This window comes from Citrus sinensis, chromosome 4 (genome assembly GCF_022201045.2).
Source record: "Citrus sinensis cultivar Valencia sweet orange chromosome 4, DVS_A1.0, whole genome shotgun sequence".
NCBI lineage: Eukaryota > Viridiplantae > Streptophyta > Magnoliopsida > Sapindales > Rutaceae > Citrus > Citrus sinensis.
This window is the reverse complement of record NC_068559.1, coordinates 26229721-26254556: the sequence shown is the minus strand read 5'-3', so window position 1 is coordinate 26254556 and position 24836 is coordinate 26229721. Positions and strand designations below refer to the sequence as shown.

General features: G+C 35.2%; 3 protein-coding genes across 3 annotated transcripts; all 3 read left to right on the top strand.

The window, feature by feature from the left end:
* Positions 1-471: 471 nt before the first annotated feature.
* On the top strand, positions 472-3297 carry LOC102618069 (lysM domain receptor-like kinase 3). Its single transcript, XM_006484259.3, has 9 exons — positions 472-1056; positions 1314-1514; positions 1632-1771; positions 1858-1947; positions 2025-2282; positions 2385-2482; positions 2576-2714; positions 2797-2895; positions 3009-3297. Exons 1-9 carry the CDS (start codon positions 498-500, stop codon positions 3171-3173), a joined length of 1749 nt encoding a protein of 582 aa, XP_006484322.2. The 5' UTR covers positions 472-497; the 3' UTR covers positions 3174-3297.
* Positions 3298-5930: 2633 nt separating this feature from the next.
* Positions 5931-11750, top strand: LOC102613770 (AP-1 complex subunit mu-2). Its single transcript, XM_006483882.4, has 11 exons — positions 5931-6516; positions 6692-6838; positions 6951-7013; positions 7118-7294; positions 7381-7484; positions 8175-8282; positions 8407-8503; positions 8611-8708; positions 8826-8967; positions 9102-9224; positions 11243-11750. The coding sequence occupies exons 1-11, from the start codon at positions 6388-6390 to the stop codon at positions 11339-11341; spliced, it is 1287 nt and encodes a 428-aa protein (XP_006483945.1). The 5' UTR covers positions 5931-6387; the 3' UTR covers positions 11342-11750.
* A 7889-nt stretch (positions 11751-19639) lies between these two features.
* Positions 19640-20812, top strand: LOC102614073 (hypothetical protein). The gene is made up of 2 exons (XM_025101236.2): positions 19640-19914; positions 20116-20812. Exons 1-2 carry the CDS (start codon positions 19764-19766, stop codon positions 20577-20579), a joined length of 615 nt encoding a protein of 204 aa, XP_024957004.1. The 5' UTR covers positions 19640-19763; the 3' UTR covers positions 20580-20812.
* The last annotated feature ends 4024 nt before the right edge of the window (positions 20813-24836 follow it).

The following is a 24836-nucleotide window of genomic DNA, read 5'->3' as shown; positions in this document are numbered from 1 at the left end:
TTATTTAAATTTGACTGCACTTTGATATGATATTCATCCGGCATTCCTGTTTTCTGATACGGGTAAAGATACGCCCTCTCGCGGTGAGGTATTGTAAGAATCGACAGAATCCATCAAGAACAAACGACACTGAATCACAACTAGCCCTCCAAGAAACTCCGTTAATTACAAAATCATCTCGATAGTTATGGAATAAAGAATGGACGCTTGTGCTAGAACCTATGATTCTAAGAGGGAGTTACTCCTGAGCAATATTATAATAATCAATAATTTAATCTATAACATGCACCGTCTTAAAAATCGCCTAAAAATGTACCGGCAGAGACAACATAACAATCAATTTGAATTGCAGCATTTCATTCCTCATTTTTCTCCCCATCATATGGAAAATGCCCTTGGTTACAACAATGGCTACCCTTTATCTCTTTCCCTGCCTTCTCTTCTTCTCTTCATTGGCCAGTGCTTTTGGCTCTGGAATTCCCATCAAACCAAGCGTTATGGACTCTTTTCCTTGCAATGAACACATCAATACATGTAATGCCTTATTGTATCACATCAACCAGGGGCTCCCAGTAGAGCGAATTGCTTCTTTTTACTCTGTGAACCCATCGCAAATCAAACCAATTTTCCGTGGCAATCAAAAAGACTACCTGATAACAGTACCATGTTCTTGCAAAGATGTCAACAGCACTAGAGGTTATTTCTATGATACATCCTATAAAGTTCAGCCAAATGACACATTTGTGAATGTTTCAGCTATGATTTATAGCGGACAAGCGTGGAAAGTTGGAGGAGAAGAAAACTATTTCATTGCAGGAGTTGCAGTTCCGATTCACCTTTTATGTGGATGCGTGGAAACTGGCACTCAAGTTGTGGTAACATACACAGTTCAGCAGCAAGACACATTGTCAATTATTGCCACTCTGCTTTCTGCTGAAATCAGTGGCATTGAAAGCATGAACAAGATGGTGGCTCAGAACCCAGGTTACATAGATGTTTGTTGGGTTTTGTTTGTGCCGATGGAGCTAAATGGCCTTCCTACGGCAGAGAAATCTGGTGAACTAAGATTATTGCTCGAAACTTCATGATTTTGAATTTTTTTCGATCATATTAGCATCTTCCTTGTTAGTTGCTTTAAATATTGTTTGCATTTCATTATTTTGTTAATATTCAGAGGTCCCATTAATTTCATAGCATTTTCTTCCATCATCCATTTCACCTATAGTTACATACATCATCTCACATTCAATATGGTACCAAACATCCTGCAGAATTTAACAATGCTTTGCCTTGGTTTTGGCGTTCATTATCAGGAAAGACACATAAGTGGGTCACAGTCATCGCTTTATTATCAGCTGTGGCACTATTTTCAGTGATTACCTTAATAATTATTCTCCTCAGGAGAAAGAGACCCGAAGAAAAGATCACTGAAGATGCAAAACACGTATCCAAAGCAATGAGCATTACCACTAGAGCATTTTCCTCACAGGGCCAGTGCAAAGAAAATACAGAAGGTCAGCTAGGTGTAAACTCTTTAGAATGCTGTACATTTCACAAGAACTTTTTGACTCCAGAATGAAAAAAGATGGAGGAGATTAACTCATTTGTATAGTGGAATTTACACCATACAGATGTGACAGTTCTTGAGTCAGAGAGGACAATAATTTTTAGTCTTGAGGAGATTGAAGAGGCTACAAATAACTTTGATGAATCTAGGATTATTGGACGGGGAGGGTTTGGAAACGTGTACTTTGGACTGTTGGGAGATAGAGTATGGCTTCACTTCGCTAACTTTTGCTTATTTCTAGTAACGCTTGGCCATATCTCAATTAACATGTCTCGTCGACATTCGTTCAGGAGGCTGCAATAAAGAAGATGAGATCTAACAAGTCCAAAGAGTTCTTTGCAGAGCTCAAGGTCTTGTGCAAGATTCATCACATAAATGTGGTAGGTCATTAAGTAAAAGGCATGTTTGTAACTTTTGGGCTTATTTGTTACTTGGCAGCTAATGTAACGTAATTTAGGTGGAGCTATTTGGGTATGCTAGTGGAGACGACCATCTCTGCTTAGTTTATAAGTACGTTCGAAATGGATCACTCAGCGATCATCTTCATGATCCGCTGCTGAAAGGTCACCAGCCTCTAACTTGGACAGCAAGAACTCAGATTGCCCTCGACGCTGCGAAGGGAATTGAGTACATTCACGATCACACGAAAGCTCGATACGTGCATCGTGACATCAAGACAAGCAACATTCTACTCGATGATGGACTACGTGCTAAGGTACAGAAACCTGAACCATTGTTGCTACTTTTAGCCCTGCCTACAGCACTGGGAAATAACATCACTCTTTAGTGAAACTCTTGTTGTTTGATGATATCTTAGGTTGCGGATTTTGGGTTGGTGAAGCTTGAGGAACGAACCAACGAAAAAGAAATGTTAGCAACGCGATTAGTAGGAACGCCAGGCTATCTCCCTCCAGAGTATATTTTTGTTAAACGCTTCCGTTTTGATATGCATTCGTAACTGACTAAAGCTGCATTATTGAGTTGGTGTGCTTGATTTCTTTTTACAAGATCCGTGATGGAGCTCCAGGTGACCACTAAAACCGATGTCTTTGCATTCGGGGTAGTGCTAGCGGAGCTAATAACAGGCAAACGTGCACTTATTCGCGATGACAGTGAGCCAACCAAAATGAAATCGCTTATAACAATTGTAAGTCAAACTTGTGCATCATTATGAACAAAAACGAATCAAGTTCTTGATCACACCATCACATTTGGAAGTCATTTCTCAGGTTAATGAAGTCTTCAGAGATGAAGATCCAGAGAGTGCGTTAGAAGAAATCATAGATGGCAATCTTGGAAGCAGCTATCCTTTGGAGAATGTGTACAAGGTTAGGACGCAGGGTTTAAATTCTGTTCCCGTTTGCTTTAACAAAGGGTTTAAAGTTTAATAAAAACACAGAATGGAACGAATAAGAGATGAAATTCAACATTTAATTTGCAGATGGCGGCAGTAGCAGAGTGGTGTTTGAATGAAGATGCAGTTGACAGACCAGAAATGAGAGACATTGTTGCCATACTATCTCAAATCATGATAACCTCCACAGAGTGGGAAGCGTCGCTAGGAGGGGATAGCCAAGTTTTTAGTGGCTTATTCAATGGAAGATAGACACTTTTTTTTTTTTTTTTAACCCTACGGTGTGATTGATTTCACTTTTATATGCTGATATAGTTGTAATGGCTATCTATTGAGAAAATTTCAGGTTCAAATGTTATCAGCAGTGTGTAATGTAACTATTTTTTTTTTTTACTTATTAGATGTTGTTTGAATATTACACATACCTTATTGCCACATTACTAAGAGATAAAGATGGTCAATGGGTCGGGCGGCACATGGCACGGCATAGGCACGGCACGGCACGAGCACGTTTCAGTGAGTCACGAGGCACGGCACGACACGCACGTGGGCTGTGCCGGGCCTAAAATTTTAGGCACGCGGGATTTAAAGCATGGCACGATTAGAGATGAGTCAAAGCATGGCACGCGAAAAAGCATGTAATAAGCACAGTTCATTGGTGGGCTAGCATACGGCCGGTGAGCCATTAATAGCACGTGGGCCAAAATATATCTAAGTAAATTTTTTTAACAAAAAGTAAATATAAAATGGTATGAAATTAAAGTAAAATATCTTGAAATTAAATGTTTTAATATATTTTTTAGCATAGACTTTTAAAAATTAATTTAAATCATTAAATCTTAGTTTAAATAAATATTCTAATTTTTTATGTTTATAATTTATTAAATGAATAAGTAAATATCATGATTTTAATAAATAAAATTATAAATATCATAATTTTATTTATGATATTTATTAAATGAATAATGTTATTTATGATATTTAATTTTATTTATGATATTTATTTAATTATTTATTTATGTTTATAATTTATTAAATGAATAAGTAAATAAGTAAATATCATGATTTTAATAAATAAAATTATAAATATCATAAATTTATAAATTATAAATAAAAAATAAAATTTTTACAAAATTAATAATAAAATATTTTTCATATTAATATTAAATCATAACTTGTAAGTTGTGACCTATGATTTGTTATATTAATATTTCGTAGTTATGACTTATTGTAATGATTATTCGAGGTTTGTATTTTTAATTTTAATTAATTATTATTATGATCTATGGAATTAAATTTATGTATTGTTGTGTTATGAATTATGATTGATTATTGTGAAATAAAATATATAGTTGTGAAATTGTGATAAACTAATAATAAATTGTTAATTGCTCTCTTAATAAAAATTAATATGATTATGATTATGAATATTATTATTATTATTATTATTATTATTATTATTATTATTATTATGTTGGTGGGCTTAAAAAAGCACGTCAGACACGTAGGCTTGAATAAAGCACGCCAGGCACGTGGACTTTTTTAAGCACAATAAAAAAAAAAATTGATGGGCTTTTTTTGGGCACAGCCTATGGCATGGCACGAGCGGGCTCGTGCCGTGGGCCGTGCTGGGCTCAACTGGAAAAAAGGTAGGCACGGCACGGTCCACGAGCCCTTGTGGGCCAACAGTTGGTGTCGGCACAGCCCATTGCCCATAGTTACTAAGAGATGGCCAAGGTCCATGCGTGTTTGTGCTTGTGCCCGTGTTGTGTCGTACCCACTATGTATTTTCATGTCGTGCGGTGCAATGCCTAGATTTTTTTTCTTAGGCTTGGTCCGACACACGTGTCGTGTCCATTTGTGTTGTCCCCACACGTGTCGTACCATGGGTCATGCCGTACCGTGCCTAAGAAAAAAAGTCTATTAATTTTTTTTTTAAATTTTTTAAGAGCGCATACTAAGGTGTTGGCGTATTTTTTTTAAGTTTATATATTTTTCTTAGATCTATACCTTTATTCAAATTTAATAGAATAGAAAATTCAAAATTCAAGTTCATATTCACTAATAATAAACTAATAATTGTAAGAAAACGTAATATTAATTACTAAGTTTGACCTTATAGTATTAGAATTTTTTTAATTCTTTACTAATAATAAAAAATTCTTAGGGGTTAACTTAATTGTTAATTTAGACTTATATAGAGTTATAAATCATAGTTCACAATAATATTAATGCATATTTATAAAATCATGATATTTATAATTTTATTCATTAAAATTATGATATCAATTATTTATTTAATAAATTATAAATATAAATCAATTATAGTTTTTTTTAAACTACGAATTAAATGAATTTAAAAAATTCAACTTCAAATTATTTGTAAAATCATTAAATTTTAAGTTTATTTTCATAAAAAAATAAAATGTGTTTATTGTGGGCTTTTTTATTATGTCGTGCTTATCCTATCTCTAATCGTACCGTACTTTTAAGGACCGCGTGTTTAAAATTCTAAGCCCGGCCCCACCCACATGCGTGTCATACCGTGCCGTGTGCCCCATTAAAATGTGCTCGTGTCGTGCCGTACTGTACGGACACGTGCCGTTCGGCCCATTGACCATCTCTATCCACTATGTGTGTGTGTATATATATTGCCGTGTGCCCCATTGAAATGTGTTCGTGTCGTGCCGTACTGTACGGACACGTGCCGTCCAGCCCATTGACCATCTCTACCCACTATGTGTGTCTGTATATATATATATAGAGAGAGAAAGAGAGAGAGAGAGAGAGAGAGAGGGGGATATTTTTTTTAATAAAGAATAAATATATATAGAGTTAAGAGATAGATAAGAAAAAGAAAACACGATTTTAAAAATAATATTTTCTTTCGAATTTTGGGAGCGTTATTGATATTCAGATTAAACTATAACAAACTTATTTATTTACATAGAAATTCAAAAAATTTCTGATAGATTGCATTGTAATATAATATAAACGTTTGTATATATTTTGTTTCGAGTAATAATTTCGTACAAAAATTTGTAGTGTTCGTATTCCTCATATTTTTATATGATTACCGAACAACGGCAATTAGTTTGGACTTGTGGCCCCCTTGAACTTCAGAAACGGCACCGGATAGAAGAGACTGCATCAGTAAGTAGTATCATGCGAATCGCGATTTGCAGCAACACGCGCTGCCCGGCTTATGTTACAGCATAGAAGTTAGAAGAAGGCAAGCAGCAATAAATAATAGTGAAAGATCGATCGATCTCTCTCCATTACCGTTGGTTGATTTAAGGAGTCTGACAGAGACAGTTTATCTTCACCACCATGCATCATCTAAATGGAGCCACAAAATTTACAACTCCCAGATTCAGTTTCGCATGAATTGTTGTTCTCAGTTAACGACTTTTATCAATTCCGTCAGATCTCTGATTGATCTTTAGAAGCCCTAGAAGAAGACAAAATGGCAGGTGCTGTCTCCGCACTCTTTCTTCTAGACATAAAGGGCCGTGTTCTGGTGTGGCGCGACTACCGTGGTGACGTCTCTGCAAAGCAAGCCGAGCGCTTCTTCACCAAGCTCATCGAAAAAGATGTTATTTCCATTCATCTCTTTTCCAGATTTCCTTTGCCAAATTAATTGAGCCAAGCTAGAGCAATTTTAGCTCGATTCACCATAGATCTGTTGTTTTAATTTCTCTGTTTATTCGTCCAACCTGAATCCGGCGTTCTTATTGCTCTTTTTGTTGCGCTCGATGTCTTGTTATTAGGGAGATGCACAGTCGCAGGATCCGGTTGTATACGATAATGGAGTCTCATACTTGTTTATACAGCACTCCAATGTTTATCTTATGACAGCGTCGAGGCAGAATTGCAATGCTGCCAGCCTTCTTTTCTTTCTACACCGCGTAGTTGATGTAAGCCTGATTGGTAATTGTGGTGTTCATGTCCTTAATGGTTTTACCTCCCGAAAAGTATTTGAATATAAATTATGCAAGTGCACAATTCTGATGTGTTTCTTTCTCTCAGGTCTTTAAACATTACTTTGAAGAGTTAGAGGAGGAATCGCTTAGGGATAACTTTGTTGTTGTGGTATGTTGATGTTTCAGTATTCATTTTCGTATGTGCCATTTGTCAAATCATAAGAATTCATAACATATTTAGATTGTAATACTGGTTCCTTGTACTTTTCGCAGTATGAGTTGCTTGATGAAATGATGGACTTTGGTTATCCTCAATATACAGAAGCCAATATCTTAAGTGAATTCATCAAGACTGATGCATATAGGATGGAAGTTACTCAGAGGCCTCCTATGGCTGTCACAAATGCAGTGTCTTGGCGCAGTGAAGGGATACAATACAAAAAGAATGAAGTAGGTGACTTTTTCTTTAATCACTTCAGTTTTTTAATAGATAACTTGAGCCACTGAATGATGGGGGTCGCTTCTTGTTTCTTCAGGTTTTCTTAGACGTCGTGGAGCATGTTAATATACTTGTCAATAGCAATGGACAAATCATTAGATCGGATGTCGTTGGAGCACTGAAGATGAGAACTTATTTGAGGTGTGTTGACTAATGAAAGTTAGAGCTAATTAGATTTGTCAAGGATACTGGCTGGCAGATATTCATTGTTCCAGTGTAACTCATAGTCTTGTCAGAAAAATTTGTGCTTGAGGACTTGCATTCTTTATGAGTGAATAAAAATAATGTAGTACCGATCAAGTTTAGAGTGTGTAAATTTGTTGTGAGTAGCAAAATCCATGTGTAGTCAAATTCTGAGCTTCGAGTGAACAATACCATGATGGAAGATAAATTTTGCTGTTTGATGTATGGGTCAACGTCACCACCATGTAAACATTGTCATCGAACACAGTCTCAACTTTTTCATATCATGAAACTAATGATGTAGACGAAGTGGGGTGATCACAGTTGCTGCAGTGGATTCCTTCCATATTGGTTACTCCAACTTGTTTTCTTACTGCTTCATTCTTTTGGAGCTATTTCTCATGAAAATTAGTCCTGTAATTGGACTCTTAGCCAGATTTCATGTGTTTATGTTGGATTCTTGTGTGACCTGATCTGTTTATTTCTGCATTCTTTCTTTATACAATGGTGTGGGGGACTAGTCCAACCTGTACAAATTTCAAGAAGTGTGCTTCCATGTCCAAAATTTATTTCGTTGCTTGGGTGTGCTAGTTATTTCTATCAGTCAGCTGTAGCTGGAGACTAACGCCACTGATTTATGTTTTTCAGTGGTATGCCTGAGTGTAAGCTTGGCCTCAATGATAGAATATTGTTGGAGGCTCAAGGTCGATCAACGAAGGGAAAGGCGATCGATTTGGATGACATCAAATTTCATCAGTATGTAACCCGACACGTCTGATCTACTTGAAATATGGTGTTGTTCATCGCTTGTTTGTGAGGATTGGGTTCATGAACTTAATTTGCAAGTTACTATTTTCACTAAATACCCCGTTTGGTGCAGGTGTGTACGTTTGGCCCGATTTGAAAATGATAGGACAATTTCATTCATACCACCTGATGGATCTTTTGATCTCATGACATACAGACTCAATACCCAGGTTCACCTTGTGGTTCATAATTCTTTCTTTATTTTTCTTTTCTTAACACTTAATACTTTTTGGATTACTATATGAATGGGATTTGATAATTTTCTTTATTTGTCCAGGTAAAGCCTTTGATTTGGGTTGAAGCTCAGGTTGAGAGGCATTCTAGAAGTCGTGTTGAGATCCTGGTAAAAGCTAGAAGTCAGTTCAAGGAGCGTAGGTATTTGATTTTATCATATTGCAGTTGTTTTTCTGGTTAACTTTTATTGCTCCAAATTTTGAACAGGTTGATGTTCAAAATTCTCTTTACTAATGGAAAAATGATTGAATTATACAGTACTGCAACAAATGTTGAGATTGAGTTACCAGTGTCATCCGATGCTTCCAATCCAGATGTTCGGACATCAATGGGATCTGCATCATATGTACCTGAAGATGAAGCATTAATCTGGAAAATTAGATCTTTTCCGGGTGGCAAGGTATCAGCTGACCATTTATTGTTTAATTGTTCGTCTGTTTGCTTTTGTTGCCCCTAGATTTTGAAGAAACTTCTTTATGATCATTCATGCAATTCAGCCATTTATTGATCCTGTTTGCAATCCAAATTATCTAGGAATACATGTTGAGGGCTGAGTTCACTCTTCCCAGTATAACAGCAGAAGAAGCAACTCCTGAGAGAAAGGCTCCCATACGTGTGAAATTTGAAATACCATACTTTACTGTTTCAGGAATACAGGTATGGCATAAAATATATGCTCTCCTTATTATTGTTTTGGGTGAATGGCATAACTTGCATCTGCTTCATCTCTGTTTCTCTTCAAGAATCGGAGTGGTATTTTAAATCTACGTGAGAAAATTAAATTAAATTTGGTTCGGTGACTTGCAATATTGTTTGGAATGTTTGAAGAAAATAAGGAATGACATTTAGACATGAAAGTAAAAGGACATTTGCCTATCACTGCCTTTTACTTATGCAGATATATATAGCATACTTCTTCGCAAAATAGCATGTCAAGGAAAGCTGTTTGCACAAAATAATGTCTCAATTTAACTGATTGGTGATCCGCCTGAGATTGCAGTTTCACCCTAACTTGACCAATACCTTGTAGGTTCAAGTTGTTTGGTGCCTTTTTACTAGATCAGTGTCACTCTATATTTAATATTAACCAGGTTGCAAGATTTGGCCATCTTAAAATGGATGATGCACAAAACCAGCTTTAATCAACCTGTAGTAAAAATAACAAGAGGCTTGCATACCAGTAAAGGATGGAGCTTATATATGTACTTCTTTGAGCTCCCCATTTAATTAGTCATATGAAATCCTAAAACATGAATACAGCGTATTCTTTAAACAAGTAACATGAAAATAATTGATTAAACCTTAAGTTAACAGATCATTTTGGATTGACATGAAACCGACCCAATTATAGTAATGCATTGTCTTATAAATTTGTAAATTAAAGTTTGTGATGAAACTTCAACTTAATTGTGTAGAACAGCTTTTGTAATTGTTTTTTTTTTCCTTAATTTCCATTCTTATATGAATAGTAGCCTAAACAGAAAAAATAATTAAATAAGGGCCAGTTTGGTAATGTTGTAACTTTTAAAATAATTGCTGTTAGCTGTGCCGTAGAAATAATCAGCTGTGAAAAGAATCAATTAAGTGTTTGGTAAATTTTATTTTCAAAAGTACTGTGAATTTTGAAAGCAGTTATGGGTGTTTGGTAAATCTTATTATTAAACTGCTGTAAGAAAATAAATGACTAAAATGTACATAATGTAGGATGAAATTTACTTATACATATAAAAATGCTGTAAGAAAATAAATTTACTTACACTAGAGAAGTTTTGATAGAATACAAAATATGAAGAAATAGGGTAAACGAAAGGTGTGCGTTAATTATAATAAAAAAATTAAAATATTGATTTTATTTCCAATTTAAATAAGGATAATTTCGAGTTTAAGTAATAATTGTAAGGATATTTATGAAATTATATTAAAGGATAAAATTGATTCTCAAAATCAGAATCTAAAAGTTATTCCTTCCCTACTTTTCAAAATCAGTTGTAGGAGGAGTTGATTCTGACAAAAGTGATTTTGATTTTTTTTTAACAAACACCAAAATTAGCTTTTAGATTTTTAAAATCACTTTTAGCCCTCTCAAAAGTAATCCCAAACGGGGCCTAAATATAGATTGATAGAGATAGGGATGTAAGGTGATGAATCTAAAATAATTTATTAGTCAGGTCAATTACAGTTTCTTTTCCGTTAGATCAGCCCAAACTTGACCCGTTTCTTTGTTGCATTTGGTCAACCCTACTTTTTATTTTATAGTTTCTCAATATTATGATTAAGCAAATTTAAACCCACTTTGTATTGATTTCAAGTCATGTTGGTTAGGTCAAAATTTGGCAAGTAACTTGTTTGCTGAGGTTCTGGCATTAAAGTTGGTATAAAAAAAATGTATATGTGAAAGAATTCTTTATTAGGATTTTGGTGGTGTTTCTCATCATAGATTCACATTAAAGAACCATATGAATCTGATAGCTTATACCTGGCAGTAAATGGACTAGCAAAGATATCTTGTTTATTTCATTTGTCAACATTAATTGGTAAGGGATAGAAAAAATAAAACAATATTGTTGAAGTTCATGATTTTTGAAAGATATTGTTGTTAATTAACAGAAATTCCAGCAAATCATAGGAAGTTAAGATAAATAATCATCTTTTCTTGTACATGATAAATTTTGTAGGTCCGGTACCTGAAAATTATAGAGAAAAGTGGTTATCACGCTCTTCCATGGGTGAGGTACATAACAATGGCTGGTGAGTATGAACTAAGGCTTATCTGAATGCCAGAACTATTGGTACTTCAATGTCACCAAATCGAATTTATGAGATTGATTCATCGATGACACAGAAAAATCTAGTGGATACACCAGGATCACCATAAGAACTCTCTCCCCCACCATAGATTTGCGAAGAAAACTTATTGGCATACATTTATCTGTTAATTATCATTTTTTTATCAACTAGTTTTGTAGGAGTTGGGTCTGCGCATCACCCTTTTTGGGCAAATTACTTGAGTTAGATTTTGTCTGTGATTTCTTATCAGAATTTGCAAGCCAATGTTTTTATTCAGTTTGAATTGAGTTGCAAAAATACCGATAATGCCAAGTGGAAATAATGGACAAAATTATTATTGATGTATGGAAGAAACTGTCTCAAGCGTTGCAAATAATGCAATTAAGCTTCTTTCTATTTTGTAGCAATTTCTTTTTCCTCCTTTTTTGACCTAAACTAGCTTTCGTTACTTGTTTATAATCGGACATGATTGTGGGGTATTTCATTTGTGTTTTCTCTTATGCTGAAATTAAAATTGTGATTTAAGGATCTTTTTTTAATATCAACTAAATCTAACATGGTCCCGGCATGAACTGTTCTAATTAACTGAATATGAAGGCAAAAATCTTATATGAAAAATAATAATAATTTGAAGGCAAAAAGAAATACCTACTTTTCGGCAAGTGGCAAGCATAGGTAATTAGCTTTCTTCAAAAGGAAAGATTTTGATTCTTCTTTAATTTTATCTTTCACTTATTTGTATATGACACAAAGAAAAAGTGAAGAATTGAGATGAACATTTAACTCGTGCGACTCTTTGGAGCAGCGTCAAGTGCTGTACTCTGATATACGTATGCAGGTAGGCAAAGGCTAATATGCAGATATGCCATTGGCATGGTTCTTTAGCAAGAAAATGCAGAATCAAATTGTTGGTGTATTTTTGTTCCTCTCACTTTGCCAACCCTATCGTATTCAATCAATTTTCTAAAGCAACACACACTGAAAAAAATAAAGCAACACGGTTCCTTTAGGCCTTGAAGTAATTATCTCTTATAGAAAACTTGTGCTTGGACTTTGTGCGCAATTCAATGCTTGAAGATCCTTACCGCCCTCATGCCCTTGCCCAATTGCAATTTGAAAGTTAGAATTCAAGAGAGAATATTCTCTTGAAGTGGACTTAGGTGCCCCCCCAGGGTCCACCGGAGGCCACCATCTCCCTCTTGCACAATGGCACGTGACTAGGAGCGGGCCAATCCGCCCGACTCAGCCAATGCGGTTCTGTCACGTATGATTGACCCTGTACGAAGATGCGTCGGTCCCAATTTCCATGTTTCTTACGTCGGTCCTCTCGGACCACCACGTGGCCTGCAATCATCCCATGTAACGAGAATCAATCCCATTTTATTGGCGCTGTGTGCGTGAGAACATCATCCTTGTAGGACCCAAACCTACCAACGGAAGTACATGAACCAAAGCGCCGTGGGCCCACAACCGATACCTTCTACAATCCCAGTCACTATCCACATAATGATAACATAATACATAAACAAATTACCATGATGCGCCACCAAAATCATATGGGGGGCTATGGGCCACTCAATATGAGATTCCAAATCAGACGGTGATTGCATTTCCAACATACGCCGGGGAACTCCTAGAAGAACTGTGGGCCCATATTTGCCCATCATATTCTCAATCGCAATCGGATATACACCAAACGTTTAGGTACGTATTATCGCACACAAACATTATGATCGGAACCGCGCATGCAACCTAATCATCAACATCCCACCCCCCACATATTGAAAAAAATTATACAATACATCAGTCATATAATACATAAATAATAGTATAACATGTATGATTTTATTCTAAAACTTATTATATATAAATAATAATTATATTAAATTTAATTACATATATCATCATGTAAATATCCATAGTTACGATGATATTTCTCATTAATTAAAATCTATTTAATTTCAAAACAAAAGGTCAAAGATATACAAGGTTGAAAGTTTGGTTTTTGCTGACACGTGTGGTAAGTCCTCTCAAGGTTTTTGAAAATCCCACAAAAAAACAACCGACCCTCTCTCTCCTACTCGGATCGATTCATCGGGCGGTTACGTGTTAAAATAATTGAGGCCGCCTCATCTCTTGTACAAGTGGGCATTGGGTCCATGCCACGTAAACGAGATATTGTAAGGTCTTAATTTTAACCGCATATCACATGCTATATTTATAAAGAAAGCAAAGATAATTTGTGAAAGCACACACGTATAAGGAATATGAACAAGTTACAACAATGGCTGCTTTATGCTGTGATGCTGCTTCGTCCATGCACTTTTCTCCCGTTTCATGTGAGAAATAATGCAAAACCTTCAACAGAGAGTGAGCATTTTTGGAAAATGGCAATTACATTAAAGGATTTGTGCTATTTTATGCAATGTGAACTGGCGCCGACTCGTTGCCAAAATATAAAAAAAAAATTTTAAAAAAAAAGTGCCATCTGGTATGTGAATGAACCAAGCAAAGTGCGTGATCCTCTCACCAAAAGGATAAGGAGATAAAGGTGGATATGCTCAGGACCTTTTGAAAATTGCACAAATTATACACCAATTTGAAGAAAAAAAGATAGTATATACAAAACAGGACCTCACGACAGGTTATTATGAATTCCATTAATTTTTGGATCATTGCGTGACATGATCAATGAAAAAGACATCTAATAGTGGGAGTTCTAGCTTAATCTCTTCTCTTCGCGAGTTGTCTCCAAGTCAGCTGTTTTGAAAACGTTAACTGTTACTCTGTGAGGATTGTGGCATGACCAAAACGAGATGGTACGAATCAACAAACAAACCTAAGTGTAATTCTAAGCTTTAAATCATTTGCTTTTTTGGCACTTTGTTATGTAGATGTAATTTTGAGCACTAGTTTTTATTTTATTTTTCTTCTTCTTTCTAATTCTTGGAATGATGTTACAGGTGGACGTGGGATTAATTTATTGACTATTGACTGATTATGTTTCTTGAAATTAAGCTATTATGTGGGACGGATTAAGGTTTCTTAGGACTAAGCATAAAAATGAAGTTGATTGCTTCCAAAACGAACTCCCATCTAGTGGTTCGGCAGTTAAGAACTTGGGTTGCTAGAGAAATTGAAATAATAATGTTTCTAAGGAATCAAACACGATAATTTGATTTTGATATCACAGAAAAAATCCTTCAACGTAAAAATTTAAGCTGATAAATAAAAGTCAAAGAATATTGAAAGCAAAGTTCAACACGGTGGCTTTCTGCAAATTTTTTTACCGACTGATCAAGTTATGAAAAGAATAATCTCGGAAGGTGTTGATGCCGAAAAATGACCTCAACAGCTGAATTTGTTTCGGGTGGAAAATTAGTACGAACCAAGCTTGAATATTGATATGAACTTCAAGTCTGCGACCTGAAAACCACAGAAACCGGTCAGGACTCGCCGGTGGGGGTTCCGGCGAGAACCCTCCGATGCTTAAGTTAGATTAGGAGTACATGAAATAGTTGACTGGAAGGGAAATAACTCAAGTAAAATAACACCAAAAAAAAAGAGATGAAAATAACATAAATGTTTCCTCCCCCCTCAATGGAAGATTAATTTTCTTTTTTATTCTCCTCCCCTCCTGTAGTGTCCATTATTTTCTTTAATACCCCTCATGAGACAGACAGTTTTATTCCCCTTAAAAGTCGCTCATCTTCTCAACATGGGTAGTTGGCTCACATGGAATAACTGAACCCAACATAAGTCCCCTAGTTTTCAAGATCAAGAACTTGTGATTGGTCTTGGAAACTTAAGAATAATGAAAGACAAAGAAAAAGAAAAAAAAAATCAACCTAACAACATCTCGATCTTAATAAAATTGGGTGACGACCACGGTCTCAATAAGATCAAATGACCTCGATGCCAATCTCAATAAGATTGGATGACAATGTCAAAAAGGCCAAAAATGACAACTTCAACAAGATCAAAATGATGACCTCGATCTCAATAAGATCGGATCAAATAATTTATTCACATTAGACTTCAATAAGGCTAAGATAGCAACCTCGATTTCAGTAAGACCGGATCATACAATTTATTCACGTTGGACCTCAACAGGCGAAAACAATTTATCAAGCTAGACCTCAATAAGGCAAGTAGAACAAAGTCAATTGGACCTCAATAAGGCAAAAATGAACTCCACAAAATTTCCAACTTCTATGTAGATGCAAATCCCAAGTTATAGTATCAAACATATAGATCTCAAATTGCAGAATTAAGTATGTAGATGTCGATCTCAAATTGTAAAACCAAATATATAGATTTGGATCTCAAATTGTAGAATCAAATATGTAGATGTAGATCTCACATTGTAGAATCCAATATGTAAATATTGATTTCAAATTGTAGAATCAAATATGTAAACGTCGAACTCAGAAATGTAGACGTAGATCTCAAATTGTAGAATCAGATATGTAGATGCCGATCTCAAATTGTGGAATCAAATGTGTAGATGTAGATCTCAAATTGTAGAATTAGATATGTAGATGCCGATCTCAAATTGTAGAATCAAATATGTAGATGTAGATCTCAAATTGTAAAACCAAATGTGTAGATGTCGATCTCAAATTATAAAATCAAACGCAGAAGTCGAAGTGGACAAAAGTTAGTGTTGAGAAATCAAATATGTCGTAAGCATATGTAAAACTAACTAGTATATGCCATAACTTACGAGGACAACCACACGGCAGGTTCAATAAATTCCAGAACTTTTATCAACTATCATAAAATTAAAGGTAGCTTCATTTCAAGCTTTTAATTTCAAGCTATTAATCTTATCGGTTATTTGATTTCTCCTCAATTCTTAGCTATTTCTCAATCAAATAAAATAATTTTGGCTAATTAGCATTTATTTGAAAAGAAATTGCATAAGTAGTTCAATCACCTCAGAATCAAGAAACACCATCATAATCAACAAATAATAAAACAATGATTAATCTGTAATTCACGCCCCTTAGTTTCGGTTATACTGAATAATTAAATTGAAACCGAACCTGATTCTCACCTTTGAGAAGTGTTCTTTCGAGCTATACTTGCCAACAACAATTTGTTATACTGCCCTCCTATTTCCCATCCAATGAATCTCATCATTTTCTTATGGCTTTTCGTACCGTTCCCCACAGACGGCGCCAAGATGTTGATGCCGAAAAATGACCTCAACAGCTGAATTTGTTTCGGGTGGAAAATTAGTACGAACCAAGCTTGAATATTGATATGAACTTCAAGTCTGCAACCTGAAAACCACAGAAACCGGTCAGGACTCGCCGGTGGGGGTTCCGGCGAGAACCCTCCGATGCTTAAGTTATATTAGGAGTACATGAAATAGTTGACTGGAAGGGAAATAACTCAAGTAAAATAACACCAAAAAAAAAAAAGATGAAAATAACATAAATGTTTCCTCCCCCCCCTCAATGGAAGATTAATTTTCTTTTTTATTCTCCTCTCCTCCCGTAGTGTCCATTATTTTCTTTAATACCCCTCATGAGATAGACAGTTTTATTCCCCTTAAAAATCGCTCATCTTCTCAACATGGGTAGTTGGCTCACATGGAATAACTGAACCCAACAGAAGGTTTTGCCAATACAAAGCAAGGATCATTTCGGAATATCCGATATGCGAAGCGAAGCTAGCAAGTAGCTAGTAATGCTCCAAGCGTTACTGGTTATCTATCTCTCAAGAAACTGGATATTACAATTCTCTATGTCGAAGTGTGTGGACCTGCAATGCGGACACCGAACGTTGCCGGACCACACATCCAAAAGTTCCAATTAAAATGGACCAGATATAAACATACACATCGTAATTCATAAACAGTTGAATTGTTCAGACAAAAAAAAAAGAAAGATTCAATCAGAAAATGAATTAAAATTCCTGTGTGTGTTTGTGTGTATCCTGACTTTTTGCAACGGCTGTACAGCCTCTAGCATCCGAGTCTTCCTCGGCAAACAAAGTGGCTGTGGCTCCCACGCCATCCCTTCTCAGTTCTGATCACTACGTGCTTAAATATGACCCCCGTTACGTGGGTCATGCATGGTCTGGACCATTCTTCTGATAAAAGATTGTTACAGTTGAACAGTTTTAGATATTATAAGTCCGCCATTGATAATTGTTTCATTAGTCAACATTTTCGACTTTATATTTTAGACTTTTTCTCCTTTTACTTTTCATGGATGAGCACCTCTTAATTTACCAGCCAGGGTTTTTTTTCTTTTTTCTTTTTTTTTTTTCCTCATCTTTAAATATTTTGGATGCAATATTTATGATGAGATACATTGTAGCGGCGTTCTGTAAATATCAGTGCTTGTATTTTCCGAAAACTTTACAACGTAGAAATGACCTCATGTCAGTGTCCGTCTGTCCGATAAGAACTTGAAAGAAAATAAATAATATCAAATTTTAATTACCCAAAAATAAAATCATCTGGAACTCTTTTTTTTTTTTTTCATTTTCAAAAATAAAATGATTACCGTATTCCTTTCGTTTTTTTTTAGTTAAATTTATTTCTCAATTTCCAAGAATGCGAATTTCTTGAGTATGAATGAATGTGGTGATCTCAATCAAATTAACGTGAAAGATTGATTATTCCCACCTGCAGATATATATTTTGATTACATAAAAATGACATTTTGGTCCCTCAAATTAATTATTTTTACCATATAGGACCCTTATAAATTCTAATCATAGTCGCGTTTCAGTAATTTGCTTCTTGTTACGGTTAAAAATTTGACATTGAGAAGTACCTTAATCATTTGTCTAAATAAAATATTAAAATAAAAGTAATAATTATATATAGGATAATAGGAAGGGAGTAGATTACTTGACTACATTAGTTTGGTAGCTAAAATTAATTATGATATAACACAGTATTTGACCCCCTCCGTTTCTCTTACCAGATTCTGCTATTCAATTGACCCCACTTATTTTTTAAATTATCCTTATTAAGAGATAAAGTTTTAATTAAAAATAAAAATAATTTTCATAAATTTTACCACTTTCCACTACCATTGTCGTCACCTCAAGTCACCATTCTTTACTGTTCATTCTAGTCTTAGCCCCTTTGTTGTTAGCCCATTTTTATCATTTATCATTCATACCAAATAATTTATAATTTTTTGATTCCTATACTGAATTTTTTTTTGTCTCTTTTCATTTGATATTATTTTGGTTTTGATACTATCATATCAATCTCGGTAAAATCAATTCAAATAACGATGGGTTTGATTTACGGCGATTGAGGAATTTTTTAATAGGGTCAATTGGCGATTAAGGGCTAGTTGTGCAATGGTTTGAGGTAATGAAAATGGCGTTAATATTATCTTCCGATCTAATCTTTTTCTGAACAAATTCTGTTAATATGATTGATGGTTAATAAATTTAAAAAAAGTAGTTAAATCCTAATCATCCACTAACATTAAAATACACGTGGTATAAGATCTGTAAAAAATTAAGAGTGCTCGGATTGGGTGAGGATACTGATCCGTTGAAAGGTAGATAGGATTTCTAAAATTGTATTTATTTATTTTTAATTGTTTAAGAAGAATAATTATGAAAATAGGTGAGATTAATTCAAAAATGAAGGATGATTAGAGAAATTGAGAGAGTTATTATTTTAAAAATCAAACACCAATAATTATTTAGACATTATTAGGAAGTAATTACAATTTTTTTTTTTTTGGTTACCAATAAATAACTGTAATTCTTATGTGAGTCTAATAAATTTCAATTAAGGAAAGGTACTTCATCTCAGAGGGGGTTAAAATATGTGAATTCGAGCTCCTTAGTGAATATAAACCCTTAGTGACCCCTTGGCAGAGGAAAAAACAAATAAACTTTTTTTTTTTGAAGTGTGAAATGAAATATGAAATTTGAAATTATGAACAAGAGAAACGGCAGCGTTTAAAGAGAAAATTTAGAGTACATTTCATGTGTCGTACAATAAAATATTTTTTTTATTACATCGTACGATTAAATATATTTATTAGTTATACGGTGATTTTTTTTAAAAATAGTACACATATAACATAGACAAGGTAATACTCGAATGAATCTGTAAATAATTTAAGTCTTTTTGACTCTTGACCATACATTTAACTTGTCGAAGAAGATAATAGGAAGAGGAATCTATCTCCCTTTCGTAATCTCAGTGCAAATCTCTTTTTACCTCACCAGCAAAAAATATTGTTTTTTTTTTTTTAAAAAAAAAAACTCTATAAATAAGAGCAAGAGTTCTAAACTCAGTCTAGAAGACACAACGCAACTTGTGAAAGCTAAAGCTTTTTCCAAGTTGTCTGAGCTTCACCTTCCTTCCTCTCTTCTTCCCCTCTGACTAAAATAAAACGCCCCAGCATACAAAACATGGCCGGGCCTTCTCTTGACACTACTACCACTATCAAGTTCCTCTGCAGTTATGGCGGCAAAATTCTCCCCCGTTATCCCGACGGCAAACTCCGTTACCACGGTGGCGAAACCCGCATGCTCTCCGTTCACCGCTCCATTTCTTTCACCGGTTAGTTGACCATCATTTTCCCATTGTTGTCATCATTTTAATCTTTATGTCTGTGATGTTTAAAGAAAGAGCTCGTAGCATTAATTATTTAGGTAGGTTTGAAGAAACAATCCCATGCATGTGTGTATATATGTAGGTATGTATATAATAAGTACGTACATAGTAATGATATGGGGTGAAATGATTGTGATGGTGTTACAGAGCTGTTGTTGAAGCTTGGGGAGATGTGTGGGGCAACAGTGAGTGTGAGTCTGCGATGTCAATTGCCAACAGAGGATCTTGACGCTTTGGTTTCGATCACCTCCGATGAGGATCTGGCAAATCTCATCGAGGAATACGATCGTGTTGCATCACCTCCATCTTCTTTAAAGATCAGAGCTTTCCTTTCACTACCCAAAAAAATCTCTTCACCAACTTCTTCTTCTTCTTCATCATCATCATCGGCTTCCTCATCGCCAAAATCATCAACAACAACAGCTCCATCAACTTCTGTCACCCGCTGCCACTGTCATGTTCCGGCAGCCGCTCCGGTTGCGTCTCCACTCTGCTTAAAAAAATCAGCTGCCAAGCATATTACAGCTCACCACCCTCCTCATTATGGTTATTATGCTCATGGAAATCCTAGCCGTATCTACCTCATTCACAACGGCAACTACTGGCAATAGCCGCAGATCACAGAATGATCATGAGGACTTTTTAAGAAAAAAGAAAAAAGTACGCAAAAGTTAAATAGAAAAGGGGAAAAAAAAAGGAACTCGAAAATATATAGCGATAACAAATGATGATGATGATGATGTAATGGGACTGTAAATCGTTAAGAAGGATTGCTTTGCTTTCTTTTTGATGCTGCGTAGCCATTAATGAATTTTCAGTCCAATTTCGTTTGGGATATCCAAAATTTTGTGATGGTGAGTTTGATGATTCCTTAATTGTCATCTTTTCATTTTTTTTTTTAATTTTTGGATGTGATGCGTACAATTTTCATCGTTCCAAAACAGCATCCAGTTTCCCATGTTTATTTTTTCCACAGCCGTCTGGTTTAGTTCATTATTGTTCCATCGACATCCTCTGTTGTGTTGTGTGTATTTGCGTGCCACGTTATTTTCCTTATCCTTTTGAGCTCCATCGTTGTGTAACACGTATGTCGTTAATGCATGTCCTGTCCGTCGTCGTGCTGCTGTTTTTGTTTTGGTTGGCTCTGTACAGGCATTGTCTATGTATGTCATCTTCTCTGTTACTTATTAGACTTTTTGTTTATGTATTTATTTATTCAATGTCGACCTACATGTCTTTTATCCCTATCTCTTATCTGTTCCTCCATTATTTGTTTGTTTGTTTGTTGATTTTACGTAACCGCCTTTTTCTCTTTCAATTTACTGTATTTGATTAATTTAAATATTGTCATTTGCAGGATAATCAAGTGTGAGGATCAAGCCGGAAGCAGATCGATGCAAATTTGATGACGTGGGAATTATGGGCAAGTAGGCAACTAGTAAGTTCTAAATTTATTTTTTTTATTGTTTATTTTTAAGAGTTTTGGAGTGGGAATTAGTAATATGTGTCACCTGCTTCATCAGGTATATATAGCCTCTTCCGGATCTTCTGATGTCTAAAAATTTAAACTTCCATCAATCCTTCTGACATCGATAGGGGTGTGTGTTTGTATTTATATGTTTTTCTATTAATTATCATTCTTTAATTTGTTTTCTGTTTGTGGGGTGGGGGGTTTTGCGGCTAATTAGTTGTTGTGAGCGAAGCAAAGTATTGAAGATTTTTAATCACTTGCATTGTATTTGCATACATTGCCTTTGCCATTCTGTCTCGATATTTTTTGCTTTTCTTCAAGTTATGGGGGCCGTGGCTGGGCTGACTGTTGATGAGTGGTCTTCGTTTTGACCAGATTCTGTTGATCGCAATTGGGATGAGCAAGCGGTGGTAGTTTCATAATTCATATCAAACAAAATACTTTCAGGATTAGCAAGCAATTTATAACTAGAAGACATTGGGGGACCATTTTGGAATCATCAAGGAGCCCCTTCTCATTACTAAAAACTGATTGAAAACGGAAGATCAAGATCGCCATGAGTGTGTTACATGGGCCATGACAGCTGGTATTTGGAACTACAGATGATGATTGATGACGAAAGAAGAATAGGAAGCCATAATAAGCCGAAAAAATAAAATATAATAAATAAAAGAAAAGAGTACAAAATGGATAGCCAATGAAATAGAAGAGGAAGAGATACCCGTTACCCATGAGCTATGATTATTGAAAACAAAAGCCAATGATCTCCACTGATGTAGCATTCAGAAGGAAGATGATGAGATTCCTTTTGCCGGCCGCACCACGCTTCGGAGATATAACATAATTAATCAGAAGACAAAATAATAATGATCAATTTAAATATTAATTGTTATCCTGCGATAATATAAAAAAGCCATAAAGATTGAGCGGTTTTAAGGTTTTGTAACCCCACCACCATGCGCGATCCTTCTGCTTTATTATTTGTGATCTGATAAAGAAAAAGGTTAGCTAGTGGGCAGCAGCAACCTAGAAGAAGATTAAAGTAAATATTGATGATATGCGACTGCCACCGAAACCGGGAAAGCGATTTGCACCCGTTATTAATTTTGAGACACAGAGAATAGAGCATCTGCATTGAAAGCATCATGGATCCCACAGGCATACCGTGTCTAAACCGCCTCGTCAGTGGTATGTGATTGTGATGACGAGTGAAGGGGCCTCCATTAATGGATTGGATATGATATGTTAATGGGCCGTGGCAATGGCATGCACAGTGAAGCTGATAAACTGATAGTGATGAAAGATTTAAGTTAACAAAGCGGGGACCCTTTGAAGAGGACATTGCTGGAATGGGAAATAAATGCAACTTCTGTGCTAGCATAAAATTGTTTATTAGAGGAAAAAAGGGAAATAGTTTATGCTTGTTACCGAAGGATCCACGTGAGCCTGAAAGATATGTGGGTGGTTCATCAGCTAGCACTTGCAGGTGGGACTGTCCTTGCCCGCTTGCTAGCCCAAGTGGAACATCTCAGAAAATATTTTGTTTTTTGGAGAGAAAATTCAGATATTTGCTTTCGAGGGCATAGCAGATTTTATAGCAAGAATTATGAAAGTTGATTTAAGTGGAAGAAAAGGGTACACATAGCAGATATTTTGGACAAAGACAAGAACTGTGAAAAATGCAGATTGAATTTTTTTTGAAAAGTTAAATATAATCGGCTCTTAGCCTGTTGGCAACAACTCAGGCTCTCATTAAGTGTTTGGGATTAAAATTCCTGTAGTCTTATATGAGGATAGAAAATTCAGGCCGTGTTCTATAAGACTCATTCTGACAAAAAGTTTTTAAAAATTTCTGATTGAAAATATCAATAGGCTTCTAATTGTAATATGAGTGTGTCAAAGAAAAAGAATTAAAAAAAATCCGGAAGCATTTCAATAATTTGGTTTGGTTTATGTCATTGGAACTGTTAATTTATAAATCTTTATGTAGAATATATTGATGTCATCGTTGATGGACAAATACCATGAATGATCAAACATCATACAGAAAGGCCGAATAATAGTTCCGAGTCTCTGATTAAACCGAGTAACTCTAATAATAGATTTTGACTTTGTTAGGATCAAGATTTTATATAGTGATCTGATTTTTTGAGCAAATACAAGTTATCCTGCAAATTGTTCTTCAAGTATAAATTGAAGCCGAAACGTTCCTTCAAATTTTTGCTCGAATTTCCGGCGGGACTAGAATATATGCTCCCGAAGTTTAAAATTGAAGCTGAATTAGGCCAGGGACTTGACCCAGACAGTCTGTAAACTGATTGGGCTTATTGCCCAGTGTCTCGATTCGGCTTGCACCAGTTTAGGCCTCGGCCCGAGAATTAAAAAACGCACCACAATCCACCCTGTTCTGAAAATTTTGTTTTTGTTTCAGTGCACGAAAAAAAAAAAAAAACCACTAAATACACTATCTATTATTTTATCTATTTTTTTATTTTTAATAATGAAAATATATATAACCTAATCCTAATACAAGACATGAGAGAAAGAAGCAAAGCTACTACCACGTCATGCGATGCACGTCGTATCTTCCGCGTTTGCAGCTGTTGCTCCGCCGCCTTCTTCTTCATTACCAGCTGCGGCTACCGTGAATTAGTTGTCTCATCAGCCCGTTGCCTGTGAGCTCTAGAGATGGCAAAACCCCGGGCCGGGTCCGGGTATTGCCATGACCGGACCCTGCCCGGATGCAACCGGTCCGGGTCCGGGTCCGGGCCGAGTTTTAATCCGAGTACCCGGATTTTATATTTTTTAATTTTTTATGTGTATATATTTTTTATTTTTTGGTAATTTTATAAGTTTTAAATTTATTTCAATAAAATTTGACATGAAAATATAAATTTTAAGTGTTTAAAACTTTATATATGTATAATAAATAAGTCAAATAAATATAAAATATTTAAAATAATATATATTTTGTAATTTTTTTTAATAAAATCCGGGTTCCGGGTTTATCAAGTGATGCCCAAGACCGACCCGGCTTCATACCCGGGCCGGGTATTACCCGGCCCGCAACGCCCGGGTACGGTCCGGGTCCGGACCGGGCGGGTATTTTTGCCACCTCTAGTGAGCTCCATCTTAAAATGTTAATACATGATAGCCATCAGAAGCACTCATATAATGATTAATGAAGTAGGGAAAATTCCATTTCATACAGATTTTCAAATAGAGTCCAGTAGAGTTTTTATTCAAAAAATTATAGTTGTTTACATGAGTTTTTATTAAAAATTATAAAATTATCTTTAATAGATAAATTATTTAAAGTTATGTTATAAAAAGAATAAAATAATATTAAAAATCTTTAATAATCTAAAATTTAAAGATTATTAAAGTTATGTTATTT

Excerpts from the sequence above, each read along its gene's own strand:
- LOC102613770 (XM_006483882.4), top strand. The coding sequence starts at position 6,388 with ATGGCAGGTGCTGTCTCCGCACTCTTTCTTCTAGACATAAAGGGCCGT. Across the intron at positions 7,014-7,117 it reads GGGATAACTTTGTTGTTGTG|TATGAGTTGCTTGATGAAAT; the intron begins GTATGTTGATGT and ends TACTTTTCGCAG. Across the intron at positions 8,283-8,406 it reads GATGACATCAAATTTCATCA|GTGTGTACGTTTGGCCCGAT; the intron begins GTATGTAACCCG and ends CGTTTGGTGCAG.
- LOC102618069 (XM_006484259.3), top strand. The coding sequence starts at position 498 with ATGGACTCTTTTCCTTGCAATGAACACATCAATACATGTAATGCCTTA. Across the intron at positions 2,483-2,575 it reads CCAGGCTATCTCCCTCCAGA|ATCCGTGATGGAGCTCCAGG; the intron begins GTATATTTTTGT and ends TCTTTTTACAAG. Across the intron at positions 2,896-3,008 it reads CTTTGGAGAATGTGTACAAG|ATGGCGGCAGTAGCAGAGTG; the intron begins GTTAGGACGCAG and ends TTTAATTTGCAG.
- LOC102614073 (XM_025101236.2), top strand. The coding sequence starts at position 19,764 with ATGGCCGGGCCTTCTCTTGACACTACTACCACTATCAAGTTCCTCTGC. Across the intron at positions 19,915-20,115 it reads CCGCTCCATTTCTTTCACCG|AGCTGTTGTTGAAGCTTGGG; the intron begins GTTAGTTGACCA and ends ATGGTGTTACAG.